At 54.3% G+C, this 15460-nt stretch overlaps 2 protein-coding genes across 2 annotated transcripts; both read left to right on the forward strand.

Annotated features, from left to right (window-relative positions):
- The first annotated feature begins 1945 nt into the window (after positions 1–1945).
- Positions 1946–8491, forward strand: MAPK3 (mitogen-activated protein kinase 3). Its single transcript, XM_087815782.1, has 9 exons — positions 1946–2130; positions 3176–3358; positions 5160–5349; positions 5529–5645; positions 5925–6039; positions 6432–6563; positions 6708–6817; positions 6908–7062; positions 7891–8491. Exons 1-8 carry the CDS (start codon positions 1946–1948, stop codon positions 7028–7030), a joined length of 1155 nt encoding a protein of 384 aa, XP_087671908.1. The 3' UTR covers positions 7031–7062; positions 7891–8491.
- A 102-nt stretch (positions 8492–8593) lies between these two features.
- GDPD3 (glycerophosphodiester phosphodiesterase domain containing 3) lies at positions 8594–14768 on the forward strand. The gene is made up of 10 exons (XM_016218589.2): positions 8594–9285; positions 9559–9601; positions 9834–9969; positions 10051–10096; positions 10250–10368; positions 10454–10543; positions 10863–10996; positions 12308–12367; positions 12469–12520; positions 14574–14768. The coding sequence occupies exons 1-10, from the start codon at positions 9147–9149 to the stop codon at positions 14709–14711; spliced, it is 957 nt and encodes a 318-aa protein (XP_016074075.1). The 5' UTR covers positions 8594–9146; the 3' UTR covers positions 14712–14768.
- Positions 14769–15460: the final 692 nt, after the last annotated feature.

Consider the following 15460-nt stretch of genomic DNA (forward strand, 5'->3'; position numbering starts at 1 on the left):
GAGAGTTCTTACTCTTAACCACTAATTGACACTGTACAGTAATCTTTCATCAGCCACAGTGCCTCGCTCAGAGTTTTGTACACAGTGCCATTCAACAGCTTATCAAATGAGTAACTTTTTAAAACATTGATCTAATTAGGACCTCTTGAAAACCTTCACTGACTTGTGGGCTATTGGGAACCAGCAACTTGGTCTCATTAATCTGAATTAGAGTGCCTGGCCATAGATCTAATTATGAGCAATTTCAGAATCATAATTACTGTTCCACTTTCTCTCTTGATCTATAACACATACAAGGACCTCCTCCCAGCTTCTAAGGGAGAAAAAAAGTGATTGCTTACTGAGCCCTAGCAAATGTGGTTTTTTGAAGCTTCCAGCTCACATCTTCACTGCGAAGTCAAGGGGCTGGACTGGATAGTGTCTGAGGGCCCTTTCTTCAGTTGTAACAGTCTGTGTCTCTGGGGGGCAAAATGGAATTAAAAAGAGCCTCTACCTCTGCGTCAGGAGATATCACTTTGGGTCTCAGCTCCCCAACTCTCAGATACCCCATCTGTAAAACCTGACTCATCCATTCAAAAACACTTGAGTAGAAGTGCCAGGCACTGTACAGTACTGAACAAGACCGGCATGACCCCGTTCATAGAGCTAAGAAAATAAGGTGACACCGTTCATAGAGCTAAGAAAATAAGGTGACACCTTAGACTGTGGGGTTGTCCAAAGAAATTGAAGTGGTGAAATAATCGTGTGAACTATAAAGTCTTGTACAGAATCAAAAGATAATGACCTTAAGGGGGGTGGGGGGAGGTAGAAGAGGGTGTGGTGACGGAAGTAGACTTGATTTGGGGTGTGAACACGCAGTATTATATACAGATTATGTATGTTATAGAATTGTACACCTGAAACAAATATAATTTTATTAACCAATATCACCCCAATAAATTCAATTAAAAAGTTTAAAAAAAAAAGCCCTCGCAGGTTTGGCTCAGTGGGCAGAGTGTCTCTCTCACATCCACCTTTCTCTCCCTTCCTCTCTCTGAAAAGCAATGGAAAAAATATATCCTTGGCTGGGGATTAAAAAACAAACAAAAATGAAGACCACCTTGACAGGATTCCAGTTTTGAGAAACTCAGTGACAACAAAAATGTTACCTATGTTGCTGTTTTTGAGAAAAGCCTTATGTATATTTTAAGCAAACCCCGCCGGCACTGCAGGCAGCCTTCCCCCTCGGTGCTGTGGAGGGAGCCGGGGTTCAGTCCCCTGCACGTCCGCCGGCAGGGGCCGGGGCCCCACCCGCTCACGAAGGCCTGGGTCTGAACGCCATCAGGCCCGGAGCCCGGACCCCTGGCTTCTCCAGCCCTCAGCTGTCCGTGACCCCAAGTCATCAGCCCCCGCTCGGCTCCAGTTCCCTCGCCCGAGCGAGGCGGCACCTCAGTAAGGAAGCCATGCCCCGCGGCTACTGTGAGGCGCGGCCGGGCTCGGGCCGTCGTTCCGAGGCTGGCTCGGGGGGCCAACTCCGGAGCGCTGCTGAGGGGTCGCTGAAGCGTCCCTCTCCGCCCCAGGCGCTCCTCCGGCTGCGGCGGCTCCGCCGGGCGACACGGTCCCGGCCCCAGCTCCAGCACGCACCAGCTGGGTGGCTGCGGGTGCGGTCACCGGGCCGCCCTACCGGCCGTTCTGCATCCGGCGGGAAGCTCTAGACCTTTACAAGCCGGCCCTGGGGAGCCCCGCGCTGACGGCAGCGGACGGAGCCGGCAGGGGCCGGGGGCCCAGACGCCACCCGTGGGAAAGCCCGGCGCGCGCCGGCGCGGGTCACGTGACGGCCGCGGGGACGCGCGCAGCTGGGCGGGTGAGGCGCGGGCGGGAAGGGGCGAGGCCTCGGGCGGGAAGGGGCGGGGCCTCGGGCGGGGCCGCTGGGGAGAGGCGGGCGGGCGGGAGGGGAGGAGTGGAGATGGCGGCGGCGGCGGCGGCGGCGGCTCAGGGGGGCGGGGGCGGGGGCGGGGAGCCCCGGGGAGCCGACGGGGTGGACCCGGGGGTCTCGGGGGAAGTGGAGGTAGTGAAGGGGCAGCCGTTCGACGTGGGCCCGCGGTACTCGCAGCTGCAGTACATCGGCGAGGGCGCGTATGGCATGGTCAGGTGAGGGGGCGTTCCGGGGCAGGGGGCGTCCCAGGGGGAGGGAGCTGGGGGGCCGGGAGGGTGCTGGGTGCTGAGTACTTTCTGGGCCTTGGAGATCCGTGGTCCTGAAGCGGCAGGGGCTTCGCGAGGCGGGGGAGCGTCCCTGGGAGAGGGCCTTTGAGCGCTTTCTGCGTGCGTTCGAAGGAGAGGGGCTTGGAGCCTTTGAACCGACCATTCCGTAATGGAGGGAGGGGCATCTGAGTATATGGCGGGGAGCTGCGGGGACCTTGGGGACCTTGGAGACATGGGGTGAGGTGAAGAGAATAGTGTTCTTCGGACGATTCTATCCTTAGCGAAGAGGGAATGAAGGACCCTCCTTTGGGGAGAGGATGCCTTGGATTCTCTCCCCCAGGGGGGCCTGCCAAGGAGTTTGGGAAAGAAGAGCAGAACTCAGGGCTGGCCAGGGTGGGGCAGTGCTTTGGGCCTAGGGCCAGGGGCCCAGTGAGCCATGAGGGGTCCAGGAGTGCCTCCCTGCAACTTTTAGGAGGGGTCTGTCAGTTCTCCCAAACCTGCTGTGTGCCCTGGGCATTTGTGCATCTGGGAACAGCCCTGCTGCCCAGGTACCTTGCCTTGACAGCCGTGCCTGCCCTGTCCCTTCCCTCCAGGTCCTCCTATGACTCCTTCCTTCTCCCTGTATTTGCCTCACTGTATGTCCTCCACTCATCTCCCAGCCCCTGGACCTGTCTTGGGTTGAGGGAGCCCATCATGGGAAGGGGAGGGTGAGGGGTCCGGGCAACTAGAATGGAAAGGGTTGAGGAGAGGGGAAGTCTGTGAGCGGTCAGTCTCTTCCTCTCTTTGTGAAGTCACTGAAGGACTGCCTGGCTGGTCCCCAGCTTTCTCCCTGGAGATCCCAGGCCTTCACAGCAGGAAGGAACCAGCATTGTTTACGACTTGGCCAGAGCCCTCTCTTGCTCCCTCCCTTCCCTGCCATGGCCTGGGTGGGGCCACCAGGCCTGGACTCCCCCTTTGTAAGACCACACCAACAATACCTCTCTGGCCCTCTCAGCTCAGCTTACGACCATGTACGTGAGACACGCGTGGCCATCAAGAAAATCAGCCCCTTCGAGCATCAGACCTACTGCCAGCGCACGCTGCGGGAAATCCAGATCTTGCTGCGCTTCCGCCATGAGAATGTCATCAGCATCCGAGACATTCTTCGGGCACCTACCCTGGATGCCATGAGGGACGTGTATCCTTCACCTTGGCCAGCTGGCTGGCCAGGCACGGCCTCAGAGTTGGGCTGGGAGAACATTGGGTTTCTTTCTGTTTCCTTCTTCCCTGTCACCCTCCAAAACAAACCCAGTAAAAGAAACCTTCTAGCAGAAAAGAGGCCACTGAATGTAAGAGGACTGAGCTCAAGGCCTCAGATGAATCCTGGCCTGCCACAGCCAGGCAGTGTGGCCTTGGGCAAGTCTGTTCTCTATTCTGTGCCTCTGTGGGGGGCTGGGCAAGATGGTCTCTATGGGTGCTTGTCTTCTGACATGTGCCTGCAGTTTTGTGACATGATCCAGCCTCTGCCCACAGTCTTTGTTTAACAGACTATTCTTTCCCCTCTGGGTCCTCAAACTGGAAGACAAGCAGACAAAGAGAAAACTGCTCTTTTTTGAGGGCCTACTATGAGTCAGGTGCAGTGCATACCTAGGGCTTTAACATTTCTAATTCCACCTCCCAACTGCCCTATGAGATGGATCTCAGCTCCCTGATGATGAAATTGAATCTCAGAAAGCCTAAAATCAAGTGCTGCTATTGCTGTCTGCCCCTCCTCCAAAAGAGGCCCAGTCCTATCTCCAGGACCTCTCACTCAGAGATCCACCCCAGTCAACTGTGGACTTGCACCTTACCCAGGGAGGGACAGCCTTGTCTTTATTGCCCTACCCCCATGTCACTTTCCTAGTTTGTTGTCCACTTCCTGCCTGGCTCTGTTGTTAGCAGCTTGTAATACCCGTCACCTCTCCCCCACTCCACCCACCCCCAGGCAGTCCCAGTTCTCCACCCAAGCATGGGGATTAGTACTGCAGTGTCTGCAGCTCCCACCACAAACTGTGGGCAGGAAACCTCCACATTCACTCCCAGCTCACTGTGTGACCTTCGCATCTGAGTGGGCCTCTTCATCTATCAAACAGCAGGGTTGGTCCATATGTTCTCAGAAGGCCCTTTTGAGGCTGATTCTAAAAGATAGCCCTGACTTATTCTTGCAAGAGACAAGCTAAAAGACATTTATGTATGTATGTATGTTTAATCTTAAAATATATAAGGACATTTACTCCTCTGTCTTCTGATGTGCATGGCCAAGCACTCTTTGAGTAGGAGCATGCTGTTGGGAGTTTCTCCTCATTTGTCTTGCACAAACCATTCCCATAAGGTAGGCATTTATTTTTAAGCAAACATTTATTGCATGCCAGATGGTATTCATACATTATCTCATTTAACCCTCCCAACAGCCATTTGGCTCAGGCATTTATAATGGCAATACTAGTTCATGATTGCTAAACACTTACAATGTGCCAAGCACTGGGCTGGCTGCTTTACATGGGTCATCTCATCTCATTGTCAAAACCACTCTCAAAAAAACCATTCTTTCCCCTACTTTTCAGATGAAAAAATAGAGGTGCAGACAAGTTGAGGTTATAAAACCAATGAGCAGTGGAGTGGGGATTTCAGGCACCAGCAGGTTAACCCCAGAGCTACTGCTCTTAACTGTGAAGTTCTCCTGCCTCCCACAGTGTGTTGTCCCCATTTTTCCCAGTAGGTAAACTGAGGCCACAGAACTGAAGGGCTTTTGCTCAGGTTCCTCAGCTGAGATGCAGCAGAGGCCCCGAGCCCAACTGCTGAGTATGGGCCTTGCCCAGCTCGTGATATGGGTTGGCAGATCTGTTGAATCCTAGGGGTGCCAGCTGGAGGGGATGTGAAGCGTGGTCACCAGAGCCCATTCTTCTTAACAAAGTGCCTTCTGCTACCCCCACCTGTGGGGTCTCCGATACCATCCTCAGCTACATTGTGCAGGACCTGATGGAGACAGACCTGTACAAGTTGCTCAAAAGCCAGCAGCTGAGCAACGACCACGTCTGCTACTTCCTCTACCAGATCCTTCGGGGCCTCAAGTATATCCACTCAGCCAACGTGCTCCACCGGGATTTAAAGCCCTCCAACCTGCTCATCAACACCACCTGCGACCTTAAGGTCAGAGGATTGGGTGCCTGTTCCCTCTCTGGGTCTTGGGCTTCCATTTGACTAATAGTCCCCTGGAATAGGAGAGCATTGCAAGCAGAGGGAACCACATGGGCAGAGGCATGGTGATGTGATTGCTTGGGCCATAGAGACCTTGAGCACCGAGCTTAGCGGCCTGGCTTGGATTCTAGATCTGCGATTTTGGCCTGGCCCGGATTGCCGATCCTGAGCATGACCACACTGGCTTCCTGACAGAATATGTGGCCACACGCTGGTACCGGGCCCCAGAGATCATGCTTAACTCCAAGGTAGGGGGGCCACCCATCCCCAAAGGGAAGGGGCCAGGTCACAGAAAGAACTGGAGCTATCTCTGAGCCAGGCAATGACCCTTATGCCCCCTGGGCCGTGTCACATTTCACATTACTCTGCTCCTTGGGATCTGGAAAGAAGCTAAGCATTAGCTCTTCCTGGGCTCTACTCTCTGCCTCCCTGAAGCATTAAATCTAGGTTGGGGTGGTGGCTTGGCCCAGACAACAGGGACCTGTTGAGGCTGGCCCAGGAGCCCACCACTTTCTCTTCCTCCCCAGGGCTACACCAAGTCCATTGACATCTGGTCTGTGGGCTGCATTCTGGCTGAGATGCTCTCCAACCGGCCCATCTTCCCTGGCAAGCACTACCTGGACCAGCTCAACCACATTCTGGGTGAGGGGGCCTGGCCAGCTGAGTGGAAGGGAGATTAGCCTATTGTAGGTGAGATGTCTTTAGGGTCAGGGCCGGTGAGTCTATAGGAATCGGATCAGGGGTACCACCATGTTTGGAGCCTCTACAGCATCTCACAGTATTTGAAGGCGATGTAGATACTATCCCATTTGATACATGGGAAAAGCAAGGCCACACCCCATACTTAGGAAGTGGTGGAGCTGAGATTTGAACTGAGGGCTGCCCGAATCCAGACCCCTTACTTCACCACCATAGTATTGGCTGGGAGATAACCGTGAGGGCCCGGAATGGGTTGGTGGGAGCTCTTGTTCTTGGCTCCTTCTGGTCCCAGAAGGGAGAGAAGATCTCTCACAAGTCACCTGCCCTACCCACAGGTATCCTGGGCTCCCCATCCCAGGAGGACCTGAATTGTATCATCAACATGAAGGCCCGAAACTACCTGCAGTCTCTGCCTTCCAAGACCAAGGTGGCCTGGTCCAAGCTATTCCCCAAGTCGGACTCCAAAGGTGAGAGAGAGACATGGGGGCTGATATGGGATAAAAACTGGGTGCATGAGCCCAGCAGCTGCCTGAGTAGACAGGCCCCCTAGGCATAGAGAAGCAAAACTTCCCTAACTTTCCCTTTGACCCCTGATTCCTGCCCTTCCTTAGCCCTTGACCTGCTGGACCGGATGTTGACCTTTAACCCCAATAAACGGATTACAGTAGAAGAAGCCCTGGCTCACCCCTACCTGGAGCAGTACTATGACCCAACAGATGAGGTGGGCCAGCCAACAGCAGCAGGTCTGGTGGGTAAGTGGGTGGGTAGGCATCTCAGTATCTGGCCTGAGCCTTACTTCTATGCCCCACAGCCAGTGGCGGAGGAACCTTTCACCTTTGACATGGAGCTGGATGATCTACCCAAGGAGAGGCTGAAGGAGCTCATATTCCAGGAGACAGCCCGCTTCCAGCCTGGGGTGCTGGAGGCCACCTAGCCTGAACAGATGTCTCTGCTCCCTGGGGCTTGGTGAGTGTTCTCCACCACCCACACACTGATTCACCCAGATACTAGGGTACCCAATGTACCATACAGTCAAAAGCTTGCTCATTCCCATGATCCATGTGTATGGTATCAAGAGAAGGGCCAGATCCTGTGCAGGCCACAGACCTGTGGTCTACCAGTCTTCATGTCCCTCCTCTTTTCCCACAGCCCCAAATGTCTCCCACCTGTTAATACCCTGCATCCTCCAGCCTCAGTAGCCATTCTGGAACCTCAGAGGTCACTGAGGGCCTCTCTCAACCATCTGGGGACCAGAGCCAGGTTTTGCCTCTCCCGATATGGGCAGAGAGGCAGGTGGGGCCATAATTGCTTTGGGAGGAGCTAGCAGCACTCAGCCTGACCCAGATGCCATGCTTTCTCACACCTGGTGCCCAGGTCAGCAGTTCACACACCTTTGGGGGACTCTGCAGGCCCTTCCCTAACCCACACTGCTCTTCCCTCCTCCAGTCTCCTTTCTTTCTGCCCTATAGCCTAAAAAAAGGAAGGCAGACACACTTGGGTTCAAACTCTAGCTAAGACACCTCACCTCTGCACCTCAGTTTCCTGGGACAGTCCTGATAACAAGAGCAAGCACAGATCACTAAGCATTGTTCTAAGAGGTTTCTGTGTATGAGTTCATTTAATCCTTATAGCAGTACTATGAGATAGGTACAATGTTATCCCCATTTACAGATAAGGAAACTGAGACACATCTCACTCAACTATAAGGATAAAATGAGAGAAGTTGAGGTCAGGGCTCTGGCAGGTGCTCTCATGGGTGCTAATGGCTCCTTTCCTGCCTGCCTTTTTGTTTAGGCCCTGCCTCCTGCCTGCCCCTTCCCTGCTGGACTGTTAGAAAATGGACACTGTGCCCAGCCCGGACCCCCGCAGCCCAGGTCGGGACACAGGGTGGGCCTGGCCACCTACCCTTGCTTTGCTCAGGCCTCCTGCTTTAGGCAGGCCAAGGCTCCCTCCATCCCATCCCCTCCCTCCCAGGACCTGCAGGGCTCAGGTGGCCCCAAAGCAAATTCCCCTCAGCTGTCCTGCCTTCCTCTACCCAGCCGTCCCAGTCTGATAGTTCTGGAATCAAAGGGCTCTGGCTGCCCTGTGACCTACTGAAGGATGGTGGGGGATGGGGGACACTGAGTAGGGGACTCATGGCCAGCCCTGCCCCACTCACCTCATTAAAACCCCACCCATTTTCCCTCAAGGAACATTCCTAAGGCTCAAGGGCTAGTATCTTTGAGGAGCAGGGCCCTGCCTAAACCCCCTTCCCCCTAAGCTGCCACATCTAACGCTCCTGCTGCTTCTGTGTGTGGTGAACAGAAGTGGAGGTGGGGGGGCTCGTGGAGAGCCCAGTGCCCCTGCCCACCCCTGTGCCTGTATCTAATATATAAATATAGAGATGTGTATATGATGGCCTTGGCTCTGTCTGTGTTTGCCGATGCTGTGTCACTCACCCTTGCGGCTTTGAAGACTGATACTCCAGCCCAGCTGCTTCCCAGCTGTGGCTTTACCTGGCCCTGGTGACCTTTGGCTCCCCAGCTGGCCAGGGTAAAGATGGGAGTGTAAGAAGTTCTGGATTCCTGGACAGAGTGGGGTCAATTTCTCCCTTAGTCACTGTCCTCTGCCCTCTCTAATGTCTTCCTAACTGGCTGGGGTGATTCAGGGGCGACTTGGGCACCCTACACACCCAGGATTTTCTGGAAAAGGCAAGGGGTGGTGTGTTGTATCCCCTGGCCACACACATGAGTGGTCAGGGGAAGGTTATAGCAGACCTGGAAGGTAACCTGACTCTCCCAGTGTGGCCAAGGAGAGGGAGGCGCTGGAGTCTGAAGGGTCTGTGGGTGTGAGGGCCCAGAGCTGCCTGGCCTCTCTTCCTGCCTGTACTCCATACCCAGCTGAGCCCTGCAGCCTGGCCCTGGGCCAGCAGCAGGCTGAGCAGGTCTCAGGGGCGTGGTGGTGACCAGTGGTGGAACCAGCCTACATCAGCCAGGCAATCGGTGAGGCAGCACAATTAATCGGGGACAGCTGAGCTCGCGGCAGCCGGAGCCCAGGGAGGCAGTGCGGCCATGAGCTCCCTGCTGTACTATGCCCTGCCCGCCCTGGGCAGCTATGCCCTGCTCTCCGTCTTCTTCCTGCGCTGGCCTCGCCTGCTGCACACACCCTGGGTTCCAGCCTTCCGTCTGCGCCTGGGGGCCCACCGGGGAGGTGAGCTGGTGTGGGGGAGAAGGGAGGACATCGGCTACTGCGGTGGAATAAGGAGAGCAAGACATGTGCCAAGGTGGACAGCAGAGAGGGTGCGGTCTGAGGGGCGAAATTTTAGAAAGAGGGCAGGCCGAGGTCAGAGAGCCGGTGGCAGTGCAAGGTGTGGAATGAGGAAAAAGGCTGCTCCACCTGGGCCCACGGGTCATGAGGCAGGGGTGAGGCGAGGGGAGGAGGGAGGGGCCGGCCCCCAGGGACCCACCTCGCTGCCCCACACAGGATCTGGAGAGAGGCTGGAGAACACCATGGAGGCCATGGAGAAGTGAGTGCACCTGCCCAGCAAGCCCAGCTGCTGCATAAGGTGGTGTCAGCGGTGTGGCATGAAGCCAAGGGGTGCCATTTACTTCCTAGTATGGGTGACTGGAGCACCCTGGAGGCATCGCACCGCCTGCATATCCTGCTTTAAACTGCCCCATGCTCCCCTAACCCTCCCCACCACCCTCCAGTCCGGCCTGTCCCTGTGCCCCACACACCACTGACCTTTGCTTCCATAGTTCCATGGCTCAGCGAGCAGACCTTCTGGAGCTGGACTGTCAGCTTACCCGGGATGGTGTGGTGGTGGTGTCACACGATGAGAACCTGTACCGCCAGTCAGGCGTGAATAGGGCTGTGGGCAGCCTGGAGTTTGAGGTGGGCCTTGCCCTAGCCCCCCACCATACCCAGAGAGCCTCCATGAGAGCCTCCTAGTGACATGCGCCCTGCTCTCCCCAGGAGCTGCCCCTCTACAGGAAAGAGCTGGAGGTTTACTTCTCACCAGGTAACAGTATGGGCCGTGAGCCCGGGGCTGGGCCAGCCTGAGTGGAGTCATGGGCTCGACCTCTGCCCCCTCTTCTCTGGGACTTGCCCCTCTTCCCCTGGGTTCTCACCCCCACCCCACCAATCCTCTGATGTCGCTTCCCACAACCCCCAGGCCACTTTGCACATGGGTCCGACAGGCACATGGTGCGCCTGGAAGACTTGTTCCAGAGGTTCCCTCGGACGCCCATGAGTGTGGAGGTCAAAGGGGGAAATGAGAAGCTCATTCACCAGGTGGTGCTGTGGGCAGGGGGTGGGGAGGAGGGCAGGCCTGCAGAGAGGCCTAACTCCCCTTCATCTCCTCTCCTCCTCCTTCCAGATAGCCAGCCTGGTGAGGCACTTTGACCGCAATGAAATCACCATCTGGGCCTCAGAGAAGAGCTCAGTCATGAAGAAGTGCAAGGCTGCCGTGAGTCCCTTTTCCCTCCCTGCTCCAGCAGCCCCTCCTCCCAGGAGCTGGAGCCCAATGCCACCTGAGGGGCCTAGGCTAGAGGGCTCTGGGGAGTTGAGGAGGATTTGGAGAGGTGAGGTAGAGGAAGTATGTGAGCAAAGTCATGCTGGTGGGAACGGATTGGGTGCATTTATGCCTTGAGTGCTCGGCCAAGATGTGGCTTTGATCCTGCAGGTAGTAATTTCCTGAATGTCCCAAAACTGTTTCCCCTGTAGCCCAAGCCTCTCTGCTTCCCCAGGAGCAGACTGATCTCCTCTCACGCCCCCTTGCCTCCCAGAACCCTGAGATGCCGTTCTCCTTCACAAGAGGCCGAGTAATCCGGCTGTTGCTGCTGTATTACCTGGGGCTGCTGCCCTTCTTCCCCATCCCCGAGAAGTTCCTCTTGTGCTTCCTGCCCACCATCATCAACAGGTACCCGCAGGGTCCCCATCTCCCTCCATCTTCCCCCAGGCTCCCAGCTGCTTCTGTCCTCAGAAAAACATGCCCCCATCTGAAGCCCCATTTTGTAGGGTCCCCAGCTCCCCTCAGGATAACCCCCATGGTGCTTTGAAGACAGCGGTTCTCACCCAGCATTCATGAATACCAAGCTGACCATGAACCCCCTGAAATTCAGTGCAGATGTGTGTAGATGTGGATAGAGTTTTAGAACAGAGGGTCCCTTTACTCATCCATTGATCCAACAAATATTTATTGAATGCCTACCCTGTTCCAAGTGCAGTTACACTAGTAATAAAGACCAGTGTGGCTAGGTGAGGCCCTCAGCTTACAGTCTGGCTAGGGAGACAGGCATTAATTAATTATAGCACTGGTTCTGAAAAGGAAAAGCAAGTGTTTTCCTGCTGGGAGACAAGTATTCACAAAGTAACATCTGGGTAAAGTATGAGGAGTTTGGATATTTCACCAGCTCTCAGGCCGGGCACCTCCCTTTGCTTTTGGAGAACTTCTCTGTGGTGGCCCCAGTGCCTCTGCTCCCCTCTGTTGTCACGAGAGAGGGTCCCAGCCAGCTCCCACAATCCTTTGTTACAATGACACCTTTATACTGTAGAACTTTGTGTACATAACTTTTTAAACAGGATTTACAGTGTTTTTACATCCTTTAGTTTAGTTGAGCTTTACTTTGCAGCACCCTAGGAGGTACAGGAATCATGACCCCACAGTACCCATGGAGAAACAGGCTCAGAGAGCTTCTGTCACTTGCTGGAGGTCATACAGCTAGAAGAACAGAGCCTGGTTTGCCCTGAGTCTGACTCCAAAGCCTGCCCTGGGACTTTGTGAAGGCCTCTAAAGTCACCCCTAGAGTGGGACAATTAGGGAGCAAGTAATCGACCCATTAAATGATGTCTGGTCTCAGGAAGCTGGTCAGGCCCAACCAGGAGGACACCCAGATTGTGTGTCCAGTTTGGGAATCAAGCTGGGTTTCAGTCCTGGCCCCACCACAAACTTGCTGTGTGACCTCGGGCAAGTTAATATAGCTCTCCAAGATTTAGTTTCCCCTTCTGCAAAACAGTGAGGGGTGGGCACACCCTCAGAGCATGGAGTCAGGGATATAGGAATATCACTGAACAATGATCTCACTGAACAATGGGTGAATTGTCCGTCTGGCAACTGCAGAGGTTCTTTTAGAGGGGGTAGGTTTCACTGGTCAGGGATCACTACAGCCCCAACTCCCCACCCCTGTGACAGAGAGGCCCGTGGACTGACGGTTATTCCACCTCTCCACAGGACCTACTTCCCATTCTCCTGCTCTGGGCTGAACCAGCTGGCAGCTGTGGTTTCTAAATGGTGAGGTGGGCGAGAAGGCTGGGTAGAGTGTCCCCATAGGGACCTGCCTTTGCCCTTCTCAGTCCCCCCATCATGCCCTTTGCCATCCCCCTCCCCTCCAGGCTCATCATGAGGAAAAGTCTGATCCAGCACCTGGAGCAGCGAGGAGTGCAGGTAAGGCCTGACCCCTCCCCCCTCAGTTCCCAGAGTGGGCCTAGCACACATTCCAGTCACAGCTCTGCCACTGGGCAGGTCACCTTCTGAGTCTTGGAAATGGGGTAATGATATAATTGACTCTTCTGGATGCGTAACTGGTACTTAGCAAGGGCCTGATAAGTGCCAGCCATTATGGTGATGTATTGAACTGTGCCATTCGCTGATGAGGGGCTGGGCAGAGCTCTGACCAGGTCATTTAATTAGCAAACCTTTGTTGAGAATATATTCTAGGCACTATGGTACTGAGGACTGAGTGGGGAGTTACCACAAGGGGAGGGGAGGGAATGAAGCAGATTATCACAGGGGCAACTCTTGGACAGAAAGGAAACAGTATGGTGGTCTGTGGGATCAGAGAAGGCCCTCCTGGAAGAAGTGAGGAGCTGTCTTAAGGGCAGGGGCAAGGGAGAGCATCTCAGGCAAGAGGCCCAGCATGTGGGAAAGCCCAGAGGAGCAAGAGGCCTTGGCAGTCTGAGACACTGGGAGAGGGGTTCCACCGGGCTACAGTGTGGAGGAAGCAGCACACTCGGAGCTAGGGAAGGTGGCGGAGGCTGCGGCAAGCAACCCAAGGTCCTCAGTAAGGAGTCTAGACTTCAGCCCAAAGGGAAGGGCAACTTTTGAGGGAAGAGACATGATCCAATTGAGATTTGTTGAGTGAGGGTCATGCCAGCCACCATGTGGAGAAGTGATTGTTGGGAGCCATTGTAGAAGCAGAGAGTCTCATGAGGAGACTGATGCTGCCACTGACAGGATTTGGGCTCAACTGTGGGGATGGGTGGAAGCGTTTACTCACAGACAAGCCACTGATTGGATGTGGAGTGAGGATGAGGGAGCTCTTTCAGATCAGCCCTCCCACTCCTTGGGGCTTCATCACAGCCCTAGGAGGCTGGGACAACCATAACTCTTAGTTGTTACATTAGGAAACCCAGGGGTCCAGTGACTTGCCCAAGGCCCAGATCCCATCCCACCTATGTCAGTGCCCACAGGAGAGAACTCAGGAGTCAGGGGAGATCCGGAGCAGCCGCAGTGCAGGCAGACAGAGGCACTGGCATGCTGGTGAACAGTCCGCAACTGCCTGGGGGCAGGGGAAGACACACCCTGATTTGAGCATTTCCTGGTGTATGTACTTCTACCTCAGCCAATGTCAGGCTACCAAAATGAAGTCACTGAACATAGAGTTGGGAAGAGGTGTGAGGAAGCACATCATTGCAGAGTATTTCCATCGTACACATTTGACAAACATAAATAACCTCCAGAGCATAGGTAGATGGTAAAATGTAGTAGAAATATTAGGAAGTGATTAATTTTTAGATTTTATTGCCTTTGTTGTTTTTGTTGGATTTTTTGGTTTTGGTTTTAAATATATATTTATTGACTTCAGAGAGAGGAAGGGAGAGTGAGAGAGAGAAAAAAACATCAACGATGAGAGAGTTGTCACTGTTCGACTGCCTCCTGCACGCCCCCGACTGGGGATTGAGCCCGTAACCCGGGCATGTGCCCTGACCGGGAATCAAACCTCGATCTCTTGGATCCTAGGTCGACGCTCAACCGCTGAGCCATGCCCGGCCGGGCTGTTTTTGGTTTGTTTGTTTTTTATGATTTTATTGATTTTAGAGAGAGAAAGATTAATGTGAGAGAGAAACATTGGTCAGTTGCCTCCCATACGCGCCCCTACTGGGGACTGAACGGGAAACCTGGGTATGTGCCCTGATGGGGAATCCAACCTGTGACCTTTTGGTGCACAAGACGATGCTCAACCAACTGAGCCACACTAGTCAAACAAAGGGCGATTGCCTTTGTTTTTTATATAGTTTATTGAATTGCAAGTTTATACAATTTAATATTTAATAATGGCTGTGTTCAAAACCAATTTGAAAATTTTCTAAAAATTTAATACTCCCTACCATACTGCTGCTGGGTGGTCTCCACAGAGGAGAGCTCTGGCCATCTGAATGCATGGGGGAGTTCCAGGTAAAGCTGTTTGGAAACTACCAGAACCTCTCTCCCCTCTCAGGTGGTATTTTGGTGCCTTAATGAAGAATCCGATTTTGAAGTGGCCTACAGTCTGGGGGCCACTGGCGTCATGACTGATTACCCTACAGCCCTGAGGCGCTACCTGGACAGCCATAAAGCAGCTGCCCAGGTCTCCTGAGCCAAAGGCCCTTGCCCTCTCCAGTGTTTCTCTTTTCCAATAAATATTTTATTTTTAGTCCTTTTTGTGTTCTTTTTTTTTGGGGGGGGGGTGGAGATGCTAGAAAACTTTAGAGATGGTAGCGTAGGACAGAAGAGGCCAGCCCTAACTGGGCTGACCCACTGGTTCAACCACATTCCAGCCAGAGTAATGCCACACCCTGTGCCAGCCTGGCCTCCACTCTCCTCAGGAATGTCCCTTCAGAGCCACAGATAATGGTTCCATTCTTCTGAGGCCATTAAAAGTGCCAAGCACACAGCAAGGGACTTGACTTGCCCCTGTGGGCCTCCTCACCTGGCTGCAGAGGGTGGGCATGGTTGAGACAGCTGAGTTCAGGGCACCACCCATCTGCTGCCTCAGCCATTCCAACCTTCCACTCCCATGTTTCCTACTCCAGTAGCTCCCCAAATTCCTCAGCCCTCTCCAGCCCTAGTACGTCATTAACTTGAAGCACGTTTGTCTTTCACAAACGTGTACTTACTATTCTAGGCCAGGCTGGGTACTGGGGCCACTGCAGGGGACAAGACAAGTTTAGTGTGGCAGACATGTTTAAACACACTCAGGCGAGAAAGGGAAAGGAGGAAGCCCACAGCAGACACCAACTCAGCCTGGTAGGACAGGGGCATCAGGAGCCTGCCACCTGGAGGACGTGATGCTCAACAGTAGTAACTGGCTCGTTCCCAGGCTCTGGCTCCCAGGGGTCTAACACT

The sequence above is a fragment of the Miniopterus natalensis genome, chromosome 3 (assembly GCF_054644295.1).
Source record: "Miniopterus natalensis isolate mMinNat1 chromosome 3, mMinNat1.hap1, whole genome shotgun sequence".
Classification (NCBI taxonomy): Eukaryota; Metazoa; Chordata; class Mammalia; order Chiroptera; family Miniopteridae; genus Miniopterus; species Miniopterus natalensis.

Excerpts from the sequence above, each read along its gene's own strand:
- GDPD3 (XM_016218589.2), top strand. The coding sequence starts at position 9,147 with ATGAGCTCCCTGCTGTACTATGCCCTGCCCGCCCTGGGCAGCTATGCC. Across the intron at positions 10,097-10,249 it reads GGAGGTTTACTTCTCACCAG|GCCACTTTGCACATGGGTCC; the intron begins GTAACAGTATGG and ends CACAACCCCCAG. Across the intron at positions 10,544-10,862 it reads TGAAGAAGTGCAAGGCTGCC|AACCCTGAGATGCCGTTCTC; the intron begins GTGAGTCCCTTT and ends CTTGCCTCCCAG.
- MAPK3 (XM_087815782.1), top strand. The coding sequence starts at position 1,946 with ATGGCGGCGGCGGCGGCGGCGGCGGCTCAGGGGGGCGGGGGCGGGGGC. Across the intron at positions 6,040-6,431 it reads CCAGCTCAACCACATTCTGG|GTATCCTGGGCTCCCCATCC; the intron begins GTGAGGGGGCCT and ends CCCTACCCACAG. Across the intron at positions 6,564-6,707 it reads CCCCAAGTCGGACTCCAAAG|CCCTTGACCTGCTGGACCGG; the intron begins GTGAGAGAGAGA and ends GCCCTTCCTTAG.